General features: G+C 51.2%; 4 protein-coding genes across 4 annotated transcripts; 2 read left to right on the top strand and 2 right to left on the bottom strand.

The window, feature by feature from the left end:
- Positions 1-407: 407 nt before the first annotated feature.
- Positions 408-1712, bottom strand: J4E82_003820 (uncharacterized protein; the record flags this gene model as incomplete). The annotated part of the gene is made up of 1 exon (XM_051730103.1): positions 408-1712. The coding sequence occupies one exon, from the start codon at positions 1710-1712 to the stop codon at positions 408-410; it is 1305 nt and encodes a 434-aa protein (XP_051590071.1).
- Positions 1713-4440: 2728 nt separating this feature from the next.
- J4E82_003819 (uncharacterized protein) lies at positions 4441-5588 on the bottom strand (the record flags this gene model as incomplete). The annotated part of the gene is made up of 3 exons (XM_051730102.1): positions 4441-4493; positions 4543-4744; positions 4800-5588. 3 exons carry the CDS (start codon positions 5586-5588, stop codon positions 4441-4443), a joined length of 1044 nt encoding a protein of 347 aa, XP_051590070.1.
- A 1011-nt stretch (positions 5589-6599) lies between these two features.
- J4E82_003818 (uncharacterized protein) lies at positions 6600-7396 on the top strand (the record flags this gene model as incomplete). The annotated part of the gene is made up of 3 exons (XM_051730101.1): positions 6600-6734; positions 6834-7082; positions 7109-7396. 3 exons carry the CDS (start codon positions 6600-6602, stop codon positions 7394-7396), a joined length of 672 nt encoding a protein of 223 aa, XP_051590069.1.
- Positions 7397-8836: 1440 nt separating this feature from the next.
- On the top strand, positions 8837-10116 carry J4E82_003817 (uncharacterized protein; the record flags this gene model as incomplete). The annotated part of the gene is made up of 3 exons (XM_051730100.1): positions 8837-8841; positions 8893-8924; positions 9110-10116. The coding sequence occupies 3 exons, from the start codon at positions 8837-8839 to the stop codon at positions 10114-10116; spliced, it is 1044 nt and encodes a 347-aa protein (XP_051590068.1).
- Positions 10117-13711: the final 3595 nt, after the last annotated feature.

Below are 13711 nucleotides of genomic sequence, written 5' to 3'. Positions count from 1 at the left end.
CTTGGCCATCCACGGTCCACAATCTTATTGTGCTAGTGGCAGTGCGACGCACGACGTGAGGAAGCTTCGTAAGGCACCAGCAATGAATATGATAGTCATTTGATGTCAGTGTGCTCAAATTTAGTCCTAGTGGCATACCTCCAGATAGCCCTCACGACAGTGTTTTCTACTTGGCCGGTCTCCTTTCATCACGTTTGTTAGGTAACTGGGGTTCACTCCAACGCAGTGCTTTGGAGAACCATCACGACATGGTAGGGGAAAGGTGTAGAGTAGATTGGTGTGTGATTTCATAAGTCCCTAGCCTTGACCGTCGGCATCCGAGAGTGATTCCTCCCGCCTCTGTAAATGCTTAATACGCCTGGAATGCCCAAATAGATACGCGCCTAACCCAGATATCGTGACATGAATCATACGCTCAGCGCAGCAGGAGCTGTCATCTCCTGTGGAGGAAGGGCCATAGTTGCTTCAGGCTCCACCTCAGGTACCTTGATGCGTTTAGCTTCGGGCTCTTCTTCCTCCCGCTCCTTGCGCTTTTCTGTCTTCTGAGTATCTCCGTCGGACTTCTGGGCTTCCTTGACTCTCGCCCGCTTGGAAGCGCGCGATTCGTTCATGGGTATACCCAGATGCTCGTCAACAGTGTTTGCCTGTTGCAACAAGTCATCCACATTCTCCAAGCCCAGCGCCTTGATGACGTCTGTGTAGCACTTTGACTTGTTCATAGCCGCATATGCCTTTTCCTTCCCAGGTATCATCTGACTGAGCAGATACTTTGTGTTGCCCCAGCGGTTCTCCACTTGTAGTGCAAAACGCATGTATTCGGTGACAACGGTCTTCCACTGCGACCGCCACTCGTGAGGGCCGCCCTCTGCGTCGGGTCGGAAGCAGCTGGGGTTCTTTTCGGCTTCGGTTGCAATCATTGCGCCGTCGACGTTGAACTCCTCTGCGAGCTTGAAGGCTTCGGTGCGCGATGTGACGTCGCCGTTCATGAGGCATGCGACGCCTGCTTCGTGGCATATCTCTCCAATCATCTTGAGTTGATGTCTGATGGCGCGCTCCCTCGGTCGCATGGGTGTCGTTCGGCAGTGTACGGTGAGACCCGTGATGCCGGTGCGCACAAGTCTCTTCACCAGTGCCGCGGTTTCTTCAGGCGTGTCTAGGATTCGGATCTTGACGCTGATGCCGATCTCGAATGGCTTTCCTACTTCTTCAACCAAACTTGTCAAGATGTTACAAAGCAGATCTGGCGTCCTCAGCAGCGCTGCGCCCATACCACCAGATGTGGAGAAGGGCTTGGGGCAGCCGGAGTTAACGTCAATGCCCGCGACATCCGCTGCCACCATCTTGGCTGCCTGCACTGCCAGCTCCGGGCTCGCCGTGCCAATCTGGTATATGAGCTTTCCCTTCTCCAGCTCTGGATGTATGCGGTATATGACGCTCTCGCGGTTCTCGGGATCGAGCGTGGGGTTTTTGATCTTTGAAGTGGGCAGGCGCGAGAACTCCAGCGTCTGCGTGTGTGGATTGAGTCTCTTGGTGGTGCCAATCATGGCGCGGTCGATGGTCTCGGGTCCCCAGACCAGGTCGGCGCCGTACTTGAGTGCGAGGAGGCGTGAGGGCAGCTCACCGGAGCGCACCATGGGCGCAAGCACCACTTTGCCACGGTAGTCGACGCCATTCTTGGGGATGGGGACGCGGGCGGGCTCGTTGGAGGCCATGGTTCGTGTTATCGATCGTGAGAGGGCTCGAAGCATAACATGCCTTGACAGGATGAGGGCCGAAGTTTGATCAGACTGAGTGGGGAAGGGAATGGCAGCGGCCTTTGAAAGTTTAGCGCACGTGCCATGGCTCGTGGGGCTAGCGCGGGGGCGTCTCTGCAGGTACCATTTGATAAATCCATCTCTTATATCCTCTTACTCTTAATCGGAATTTGGCAGGAACTTCGAACCCTGGTATTACGTATCAACCCACCATATCATATGCTTTTGTGGACTAAGTGATGCACCTCATTAAGTTCCTGCGCTTCTTTCTGTCACCCCCATTTTCATCGAAACTTTGCCACGTTGGCAGTTTCCCACTCAAAACCATTGATGACACTACACAAATATCAAATCCTCTTCGTTTGCATTTATATCATCCGATTCTCCGTTCATCAGGCTGTGTACGTATGCGCCTCCTACGAACTCGAAAGCCATCATCTCTGCATTATCTTCGGTAGGTACGCGTCTTTGAACGTGGAGTACGGGTGATCCATTTAATGCAGAGAGCATATCACCTGGCCGCACTCCTGTCGTCGTGAATCCAAGTCGTCCTGCCCTAGTTACGAATAGTTGCTTATAGTGAAGGATGCTCATGAGAACTAAAAAGTCACAGGCGTTCTTGTATCGCTTGTTTTGGCTAGAGGCCTCTTGCCAACGCGATTCCGCCGTGTGCGTCTCCGGATGTTGTAGACTCGTATACGATCTGAGCTGCGTTAGTGATATGCATCCATAATCGTGATCTGGATCACGAGAGATTGTATTACCTCTCAGTTTCGTGAGCAGTGTCGATCTTCCTAAAGCTTCGGCCTATGGCTCGGAAGTCATCATACCAATCCTGCATGACCGCTTCATCCTGCACAGATGCGTTGTTGCCGATCAATGTACGCCAGTACGTATCGAGGGTAATGTCACGATTGAGACCTACACAATCTTCTTGTCTCGTCTCGAAACTCAGACTATGCATTACGGCATGAGCCAATTTCTCCTCCCATTTCGCCACAGCCATCAGTATCTCGTTCTGTCTAGCTGAAGACCCACCCAGATAAGATCCACCATCCATGGGTATCGGTTCAAATACAGTAACAACCTCGTCCAAGATTCTACCTCGGAGTACTAACTGCCCAATTTTCAGGCCGCCTCGTGGTTTGTTGTTCCACCTAGTGGCAGCTTGATAAGAAGGTACTCTAAATTCCAAGTCGGCTCCTGAATGTATCGTCTTACTGATAGCGTGAAGGTCCGGGACCCAAGATGGAAGACCCTCACATTTCTCAGGTCCGAAGGCCAGACTGAGCCATCTCCACCATTCGATTCCGTTTTGAGTTGGGTACTCCGTGAGTACGTAAGCGCTGAAGCGCGTGAACAGATCTTGATAGGAAGTATAAACTATTTCGGTATCAAGAGAAGTGCCCAGCAAGTCGTCCTGATCCACCAAGCCCAACAGTCCAAAGATACGATCCTCGGGCCAAGTACATTCTTGTGTCTCTGCTACAAGAGACGCAACATTCATCAAAATGGATGCAGGACTAACACCAAGAAGCTCCGCGTCATTCCAATACAATTGCGCCCACGACCGAGCGTAGAATGTCGTTGATGAGCATTGCTCGTTCATCAGGATATATTTTTCTGTGTTAGCCATCGCCTCCTTCATGTCTGACCATTGCAACTCGACATCTCCACTGATAAAGCTGATCTCTCGAGCCAACGCCGCTTCTTGCACGACCCAAAGTCTTCGGAACCAATCGTTCATCATGAGGTGGCAGATCGTTGATCTTAGTGGAGGATGAATGCTGTCAAGATCTAGTATCCGATTTTCCTTGGCAAGCTTCACAACGAGCAAATCCATGGCCTCCGAGATACGCTCTGGATGCTCAGAAATGCCAAGCCACACCCATACCTTCGCTGCGTGTCGATAAATGCGGTTCATTTCCCGGATTTGGATCATCTTTTCTTGGTGGTGCGCTTGGTTGATGCAGATAGCATCGATCCAAATTGGCAGTACAGGTCGAGCATTCCCTCGCTCAGCAAGGCAAGAAAGTGCAGAACGTAGATTGCGGTGCACATACGAAATGCGCCCATTTAAGGTGATTGGGAATAAGTCGGCTCGTGATCCCCAAACATAAGATAGTGCATCATATGCAAGGTCTGGTTGCTCAAGGCTGACAGTCTGTAGGCTCCAGCTTTGGTCATCTTTGGATAACGAAGATGTGGGCGTAAGTAAACGGATATGGCCGGGGGGTAATTGGTCGTAGATAAATTGTGGCAGTTCGGTCATTGCGAATACAAAGGGAACAAGTTATGGCATTGGATACTAGATTTGCGAGGTGCGGGGTGCAGTGGTCTCATCTTGGGAAGAATAGCACAGTCAAGAGCATGCTAGCCTCGATCAAGATTAGGCTTTACACCAGCGATATTCACGTGGCAACACCAGCTTGAATTCGTTCTGCGGCCTCAAATAGATAGAAAAAATTCCTTAGTGTACACGCTTCCAAGTCACTCGAGTTCTGCAATTAGCCCTCGTAAGAGCTCACATACTGGAAAGGAAGGCGCACTCGATCTTATTGACTTTCTGCTCGTGAGCATGGAAAGTCAAAGACAATTCAGCAGCCTTGACTGGTTGCACATTCACTCCGACTAGGACTGCATATCATAGAGTAAAAACTTGTTTCATTTGATGTTCCTCTCGCCTCTACAGTTTTGCCTTGACAGCTTCTGGGTCCGCCACCTGCACCATGATTTTGCCTGTAGTCGTTAGTGATTTCACTCCCCAGTTGTGACCAGACATGCTTACCAGTGTTCTTTCCCTCGAACAATCCAACTAGTGCATCCTCCGCTTTGGTGATACCTCCCTTGATGACTGTCTCCTTCCGCTTGAGCTTGCCTTCTGAGAGCCATTGAGCAAGTTGTTTCCTTGCTTCCGCGTACTTGTCTGCGAAGTCGAAAACGATGAACCCTTGCATACGAATACGCATGGAGATGATCATCATGTAGTTCTGCATGGGAGGTCAGTAACATATTCGGCATGTCAAGCATTGACAGGTAAAGTACCTTTGGACCCTGAGGCTTCTTCTTGTTATACTCTGAAATGGCACCGCACATGACGAACCGCGCGAAAGGCTTGGCTCGTGAGAGAGCGAGGTCGAGAATCTCTCCACCTACGTTGTCGAAGTAGACGTCGATCAGGTCTTTGGTGGCATCTCTGAACTTCTTCGCGAATTGGGGGTCTTTGTAGTTCAGTGCCTCGTCGAAGCCAAGCTCCTCCTTCAGCCACGACACCTTGCTGTCCTCGCCAGCAAGACCCAAAACCTTTGCGCCCTTCAACTTTGCGATTTGACCAACGACAGTTCCAGTAGCGCCAGCTGCGCCGCTGACAACCACAAAGTCTCCCTTTTTGATTTGACCAATCTCAAGGATACCGAAGTAGGCAGTGAGACCAGTCATACCCAACACGCCCAGCGCGTCAGTTGGCACAGCACCTTCTGGCAGATCCAGTGATTCGACATGTTTCTCGTTAAGTACGGAGTATTCAGACCACCCGCACATACCAGTCGCATATGTGCCAACCGGGAACTTCTTGCTCTTGCTTGCGACAATGAGGCCAATTCCACTACCGCGCATCACTGCGCCAATCTCCACAGGAGGAATGTAAGAACGCGTCGGGTTCAGCCAGCCGCGCATCGCTGGGTCAAGTGATAGGTAAAGTGTCTGGAAGAGGACCTCACCATCTTTGAGGGACGACGCCGATGGGATTTCTTGCTGTTTTGGTGTGAAGGTCTTGCCGGCGACAACAGCGTCCTGTGGCCGTTCGGCAAGATGGATTGATGTGTAAGTGGGCATGATGGTAACTCCTCTGGTTTTGACAATGAGATGGGAATAGATCTATAAAGAGAATCCAGTGGGTTTGCGTAGTAGTGACCTTGAGTAGGGTACTGAGAGCGATCGTTCTTTCGGTGGAAGATTGACAGCTGAAGAGATTGGGAGTGAAGCCATGGCTCGCTCGTGTTATTGTAGTTCGTGTCCGCACAGATCCCCCATAGGTGTTCTGCGGAGAAGATACCGAGGTTCGGACGGTCGTTTCCCGATTAGGATGCTCACGTGATACAAGGGCTGAACATAGCGCTGTCAATGGCACAAGAAGGCAAATGGTTACTGATCATTAGTATGCGCTTGTCGCTTTGCATTCCAAGGTCGCTGTCTCAGGCTTTGTATCGTCTTTCACCATATCTGGTGTTCCAGGTTAGGATATCGCTACAGTGCTAACGCCCTAACTCGTAGCTTATGCAGTGTTCTTGATGTCACAGAGATGGTAGTTCATGTGGACTAACAGTTTGTCTGCAAATATTGCTGCTATACATCTTGCCATATCTCATGCTTGCAAGTTTGGGAGCAACACCACCAACAGAGAGGGGTTGCTCACTAATCGTGTCATTGCCTGCAAACCTTCATACGTGCTATTTGCACACATGATTTGATGCAACAGATGTCCGCATCATCTTGAGATGATGCAACGAGGCGGCGTTGAAAGATCACCTTCGAAAATAGCTCATTGCAACCTACCATGAGTGATCAAGACCAAAACTGGTAAGTCGGCGCACAGACTTGACTTGACGTGACGAACCTCCGGAGAACCCTTTGTTTGAAAGATTTAGAAGAGCTACGAATCAGAACATAGTTTCATGGTTCGACAATGCAGAATGCTGCCCATGCAAGACTGGGACGCAGCTGTGAAAATGGTTCACAGAGAAGCGAGCCGTACTGCCAAGCCACCAAGGTCGCATGACTAAGCGGATCTCGAGCTCAGCATCATCGCGAACCCTAGCGACATCAACGACCGCCAGCAACCTCACAATGCAGTCACTACGTAGAACAGCAGTGGCTGCTGCCAGGACGAGCCGAACCTCGCTTCCGCGCCAATCGCGCCGCTTCGCCCACGATGAACACGCCCACGGGCACCCGAGCCCAGCCGTCGACGAGCCCATGGGTGTATGTCAACCACTCTCTACCCCTCCCGAATGGTCTCAGACCTCCCCCACGATATCGCAATACTTCAGAAAGCATATGGCTAACCTAATTGGCATGTAGTACGGCTTCTATATGACAATTGGTGTCATCCCCGCGGGAATGGCTGTCTATTTTATGTCGCGAACGGACGGCGAAAACAACGAGCCGTATTTCACCCGCATGATCGCCAATGCTACGGCCGGCCTACACGAGAAGTGGACTTCGCAGAACGACCACCACGTGCGTATGATCGAGCAGGCGGGTGAGGACAGGGTGCTGTTCTTGAACACACGGCCGCAGGAATATGTCGATATGAAGTTCCCTGAGTACGTAATTTTCAGAATGTGGCATACTAGGCTATAAGAGAAGAAGGCTCAAGCCGAGATCAAGGCGAAGCGATGCAGATGGAGGAGGCGTTAATACGAACAACCGAGGCTAACAAGCACAGGATCATGAACGTTGGATCGCCCTACAACGTCCCCGCCGGAAGCCAAGTCCAGATGGACAAGGTTATTGAGAAGTACAAGAAGCTTGCAAACGAGGATAACGAGCGTAAGCTGGAGAAGTTGAGGAACAACCAGATCTCTTCTGAGCAGCCATTCGAGGGCAAGACCCGTGTCAAGAAGGCGCCCGACATGTTCTAGATAGAACGAGAGCTGGCTTGTTAGATGTAGATACACAAGGAATGATATCCGTTTCATTTGTAGCTGTCGCCGCTTTGTTGTGGTACCTACGTGATGATGTTCAGATTTGCTATTGACGTGTGACTCCAGGTGCTTCTCCAGGCTGTTCTGCCGAAGCAACGCACTTAGCGTAGGTTGCCAGAGAACATGTGATCCTTCTGCGTGTGTGTATACAGACAAACCATGAAGGACTGGCAGAAGTCCGGTTCATGATAGAAGTCCAAAGACTTTGCTTTCGTATATACACCCAAATCACCCCTGCTATAGCCTACTGGGAACTCAATACAGCAGTACGTTGACTAGATGACTGAGATTGCAATTGCCAAGTCCGTGTTGTTTATCCAGTACCTGCCTTTCACGCCGGCTGCACTCTTTGAGATTCCAGAAGAGTGCTCGTCTAGTCGTTGTTCTAGTCCGGTACACTTACTTTCACTGTGACGCCGTTAGTCCCGATATGGCCTTGGAGCTACGTGGGCTACCATGGCAAAGGGCCTCCGTAGTACAGCCGCGGCGTCTACTGCATATAGCATTCGTGTTATTGATATCATGGAACTGAGAAGCTGCAAAGAACAAATACTTAGCCACGACTCACGATGCAGCAATGTTCTGGAAGCGGTGAGTTCAGCCACGTCGGTGATGTCGTGTGGGGTATATTACCCCCGATATCACCATGGCGGCATAGAGAGACATTTCGAGTACGGTCGGTGTTAAGATCGTGAGTGAGTGATTAGCAGTGGCAAGAGGCGTTCACGACTAGATCAAAGATCAAAGCGTCGAGTCATGGGGCATCGAGGGGTCTCCTAGGATACTCACAAACTTAGCAGAGGTTCCCGCATAAACGCGTAAAGGTGAACGAGCCTAGGCGTATTGCGGTGTTTCGTGGTAGTGGAAACGCACACGTCACGTCCCATAAGGCTGTTGCCAGGGTTTCAGCCCCACTTGACAGCGGGTACCTGAGCGGGGATCATCGTTGATTGGCGAACGGCTACACCAGCATAACCAGTTCACGATGAATCTTCCTGGGGTGAAGTGAAGGGGATGTTTGCAGGCACTTCAAATGGTTAGGCTGGTTTTCACTCTGAAATGGACTTCTTTTGAGCGGGCTGCTCCCATTGCTGGTCGAACAATCACCGCCAGCCATCTCTCGCCCGTTAACTTGGTCGCCTGTCTGACACACTAACCAGCAAAGAACAAGAAAACAGCTGCTAGGCCCATGAAGATCCTTTACTTGCAAGAAGAGCCGATCTGTAAGGTATGAGTCCCTCCAGCTACGTTGTTAGTCATACGCTCCCGTCGACCAGCCTGCTGTTCTGTCGTTGCTTTTGGTGGGCGTTTGCTATACACTGCAGCATTGGTCCTCGACTGTCGACTTGCAGAAAACAAAGCCTGACTCATTTACAGATGTCGTCTCCCATCGAAGTGCGCACTCGAAGCATGCCGCTGCTTCCCTTTCGCAGAAGGAAGGTAGTCCCGGTTACTGCGGTTCTAGGTAAGGTTTAGCGCCCGGGTGGACCCCTGGTGCTCCCAAACACGGCGCATCACCCATCATCCTGATTGACGGCGCTGCATAAACATCTTTCCCACCTGCGCCGCACATTGCCATTGTTTGCACTCCCGCATGCATCTTTCTGAAACGTTGTTGCTCAACGTTCGATGCTAACCCCAAACACAAAGACACGGCACCATTGCTCCCCGAACTCTACTTCACCGCCCGCAAGAGGAATGACATGAACGGGTCAGCTTGGACCACCGACGACACTTCTCGCACTGCGAACGCCGCACCAGCACGCACGACCTCGACCACCACTACCATGCCCTCGTACACAACGCCCCGCAACGTCTCAGGCCCGCTAGCCGTCGACAAGGCGCCCATGAGCCCCGATGAGAACAGCTCGTGGAACCGCCCCAACCACTACAGCACCCCCAACTCCAAGACGTCGCAATACATTGATAAGATCACACAAGAGAATGACCGCCTGCGACGAGAACTCAGGGCAGAGAAGCTCGCCCGGGAAGATGAAGCCAAGCGTGTGTCGGCTGCACAAACCAAGGCCGAAGACTCCCGCGCCGAGTATCAGCATCTCCAAGTGCTCGCCGACACCAATGCGAGGGCGATAGAACGGAAAGACCGGAAGCTGGAAGAGCTGAAGGCCACACTGGACGCTGAGATACAAAGACGGAAGTCAGCAGAGCAGCGAGCCGAGGAAGCGCTCAGGATGCTGGGCGACACACGATCAGAGACCCAACGACAACTCTCACAAGCATACGAGATGAGGGGCATGGCAGACACGAACCTCGAGACTGCACGAGACGGCTTCAAGCGCATCACCGACGGCTACGAGAAGAAGGTGCGCCAGATCAACGACGAGCTCAACGAGCTCCGGAGGAAACGCATCGAAGACGCCGATAAGATCAAGCGACAAGCCATCATCAGCGATCAGCTACAACACGAATCGTCACGATCGACGCGAACGGAAGCCAAACTGACTAACATGATGGAGGTATACAAGAAGGAGCACCGGAAAGAGATGGAAGGCCTCATACAGGAAGCCGAGAGGCTGCGACGCGCATTACCAGAGAAGGAACGAGAAGCGCAGAAGCTTGTCGACTCGTTGAAGGAGACCCGCGACAAGATGCGATGGGTCATGACTCAACATGAACGACAAAATGGGGGGAAATAAACGCGTCGTCGCCATACTCCACACACTATCCAACAGCCCGGTAAATGGGGCAACGAGCGAGACGCAGTATAGAGACGGGCCAGCCGCTGCACTAAGCACGGTCTGGCCTCTGCGCTCCCGCACCACACGACTATAATGACCAAGCTTTGTTTCCTGGGTTAATTGACAATCTGTAACATATCTGGATATGGCGTTGGAGTTAGGCATACATCACCACATAGGATGGGGTGAACAGGCGCTTACTGGATATCATGGTCAGGCCCGACATTGCACGCGCAGGTCATTGTTTAGCTGTTCTCTGAGCAAAGTGCGTCTCACCGCTGGATATCTACCTCCCTAAATCCATTCGTGTATTTGTTCGTCGCACGATCCTGTTCAACTCGATTGCTCTTCATCGTTTCTCAATATAAAAACCACAAAATGATTATTCAGGCAGACGGCAACGCATCTCATCAGCTCCCACCATTGCCCTGAGCGCTGTTAGCTCTCGCACGCTCTTTCCCGGACCCTGAGACGCCAAGCAAGACCTCGCCCTTCCACTTCTAGCTTTGTTTACTCCCACCAGCATCATCATGACCTGGACGGTTTTCAAAACGTCCACTCTCATTGTGTAGAACAGTAGATTGTATACATTGCTGTCTCAACAGTCGACAATCTACACTTCACGTATTGAACTCTCACCTCAGACAGCTTCATGGCATTCGGTAAGACCAATCACGATCGTTTCACATTCTTGCTGATTATTAGGCTGGCACATATTTATTAAGCTCGAATCTAGTGTCCATAACAGCACCAGCTTGCAAGCCACCATCGGATATGAATACAAACTCGCCAATCCAAGTACAAGTACAACGTTGCCAGACCAACACTCGAAAATGCAGACTAACAACCCCTAAGCGCAATATGCGGAAGTCACTCTATGCGGGCCATACCGACCGCTGAAAGCAAGCAAAATCTCAAGTCTGGAAGCGACCTTCGTCCTAGCAAGCAATCAGTAACAGTGTGGACTTGAGCGACATACATCCTCACCGTGGGGAGTCCTCATCAGTTGACGGGGGTACCGCACTGCGCGCAGCACTTTCCTGGAACCACCCAGACAGTGTCTCCACGTTCGAGACAGGCAGGGCAGCGACGACCAGGTACCTGTAACGATCAGCCGATGCTCCAACTCAAATGCTACTCCGAACTTACCGGCATGGTGGTGATACCTTCGGCGTCGCTCATACAAGGAATGGCGAATCTGTCAATGGGCGCGTGCAGCCACATAACGCTTCGTGGCAGGTGGCGGTGTTGCAATTGAGTCTTAGATGACATGGTTGGAGCGAACGATGACGAAGTGTTGAAAGAAGAAAGCAAACAGGAATAGGCTGAAAGATCCAACGAGTGTAGTGAAGAGCACTAAAGGAACGGGCTGGAAAGCGTGATGCATTTCCACGTAGGCCATACACGCGTCTTTATAGCTCTAATGCTTCCCGGGCGGCTTCGGTACACCAAGTTCCATATCACTAGCGCAACTCTTGTGTCTTGCGGCACGCTTGTAACGCCCGCATCAGTCTGCAATCTTCCGAAACGGAGGAGACGACTCGCTCTCGCGCCTTCTCTCTGCACAATGTGCATGGGTCGTTGTGCATCGTCACTGATAGCTGATCAGGAATGCTTGCGCCATGCAGTCCCATTTTACTGGGGACATACGGGCAGATACATGTCGACCATTGTCTTGGAGACGCTAGCCTTCTAGATCACCTGCCGAAACCCAAACGGCGTTAGAGCAGGGAGGCCGTTGTATACACTGGAACCACAAAAGACACAAGCGTGGAATGACCCCAGTATACAATTACCTCAACACCAAGTTCTGCTGCATCTTCTTGATGACATTGACAAACAGGCAGCTTCTGCACCAAGCAACACCGAATGGGACAAAGGAGCAGAGCTTCCGTCTAACTCAGTCTAATCTGAACATGGTACTTTTTCGTTATTGCGCAGAAACACGATTGTACAACTTGACCCTTGGCGTGCATCCGTATTGAACTCGACCTTTCACGTCTGAAATGCGGCATTGGTAATCTCGATGAGCCTCGTCGTTTTTTCATTTTGTCACATTCGGCGCTAAAGAAGCCACGACTCTTCGAGCCCTGCAATATGCAGCCGCAAGCAAACAGACGCGCTTTCCCCACCTTCCTACACGATCCAGGCTTTCGTTGCTTTTGCGGCCTTGCGTGATCCAAATCATCCTGCGACGCATTCGATGAGCCACCGTCCGTTTGCATTGCGATCGTTGCCTCGCTTGTCAGACCAGAGGTATCGATAGCCGTCCTTCCGTGATACGGTTGTTTTCAACCGTCGTGCATGATCAGTATAAACCTCATTCGCTCAGTCTGTGACAAGCTGCAACATCGCGTCTGTGATAACTACTGATTATACTTATTACCTCAAAGTCTCAAACCCCGGTCTCCTGTTCGCCGCATAAGGATGCACCTCGCGTCCTGCATAGGGCTGACTGTCTACAATTACGAATCATGCTTGCCGATAATTCGGTCATCATCTCACACCTCTTGATGCCAAATTTATCCCGTCAGACATCTCTGCGTCATTTCTCCGGTTAGCAGACGAAATGAACTAGTCCTGGAGCGTTGCAACCCCTGATATCCAGGTCTCGGTAAAATACTGGTTGTATGGTCTCCATCAGCCTCAACTTAACAGACCTATCACATATTCGTTTCGCGTTTGTTGTGAACGAGAATCTTCCGACTCTCAGCAACGATAGGTCGGAAAGACTGCACCCTCCGACAGCATGGTTCTCGACCTAACAGCCGGCGGGATGCTTTCGTTCGTGAGATCAAGCGGTTCAAGTGACACAACGAGTGGTCGTAGCCATATGGAAGTGGAAATCCTCTCCCCCAATCTTTTCCACTTGCGCAGCAGTTGGTGCCGGTCATGTTTACTGAAGAGCTCCGTGTCTATCTCAGACGCGATGTCTTGTCGCACGTGGAATTGTAAGCATAGTCAACTAAGCCACTACTACGAGATACAAGCCTTGCAATTCCGAAGCTACCATGACTCTCTCTTAGTACAAGCACTGGAGATTTGGGCCGCTACATTGTAACTGGTGAAACGAAGCCGTCGACACAACCAGCCTAGTGTTATCATTTACTAGGCTGGGCTAGAGGGCCGTTCCGTTCACCAACCCAGTCGAAAACCGCAAAGTGACTATATCACTGTCACCCTTCTCTTGGTGAGCAAGCCGACAAGCGGTTTCCGTTGCTTGCCGCCATGACGGCCGTGCTCGTTGAGACTACCCTAGATTGACCAAAGCACAGATACCGATAACGTTTTTCCGCTTGGTAAGCGCCGTTACCTCATAGATGAGCGATCTAGTCCTGAGGATGCGCTACGATCATCGAAATATGCTCATAATGTCAAGGGGTCACCGTCCAAATCTCGAAGTCAGTGGACCAACCACATCGCTTGCTATGAGCTGTCAGTCGCCTCACGAAGGCGCTAGCTATGCACATCATATTTCGTGCTTTGGTCCCCACTCTCGACCTGGCGCACGCACGGCACACGCTACACCAGTGGACTCTGAAGCCTTTCTAGC

Source organism: Alternaria postmessia (genome assembly GCF_024291825.1).
Source record: "Alternaria postmessia strain BMP 2775 chromosome Unknown scaffold_17, whole genome shotgun sequence".
In the NCBI taxonomy this organism is placed as follows: Eukaryota; Fungi; Ascomycota; class Dothideomycetes; order Pleosporales; family Pleosporaceae; genus Alternaria; species Alternaria postmessia.
The sequence above is the reverse complement of the archived record's forward strand: the minus strand, read 5'-3'. Positions and strand labels throughout refer to the sequence as shown.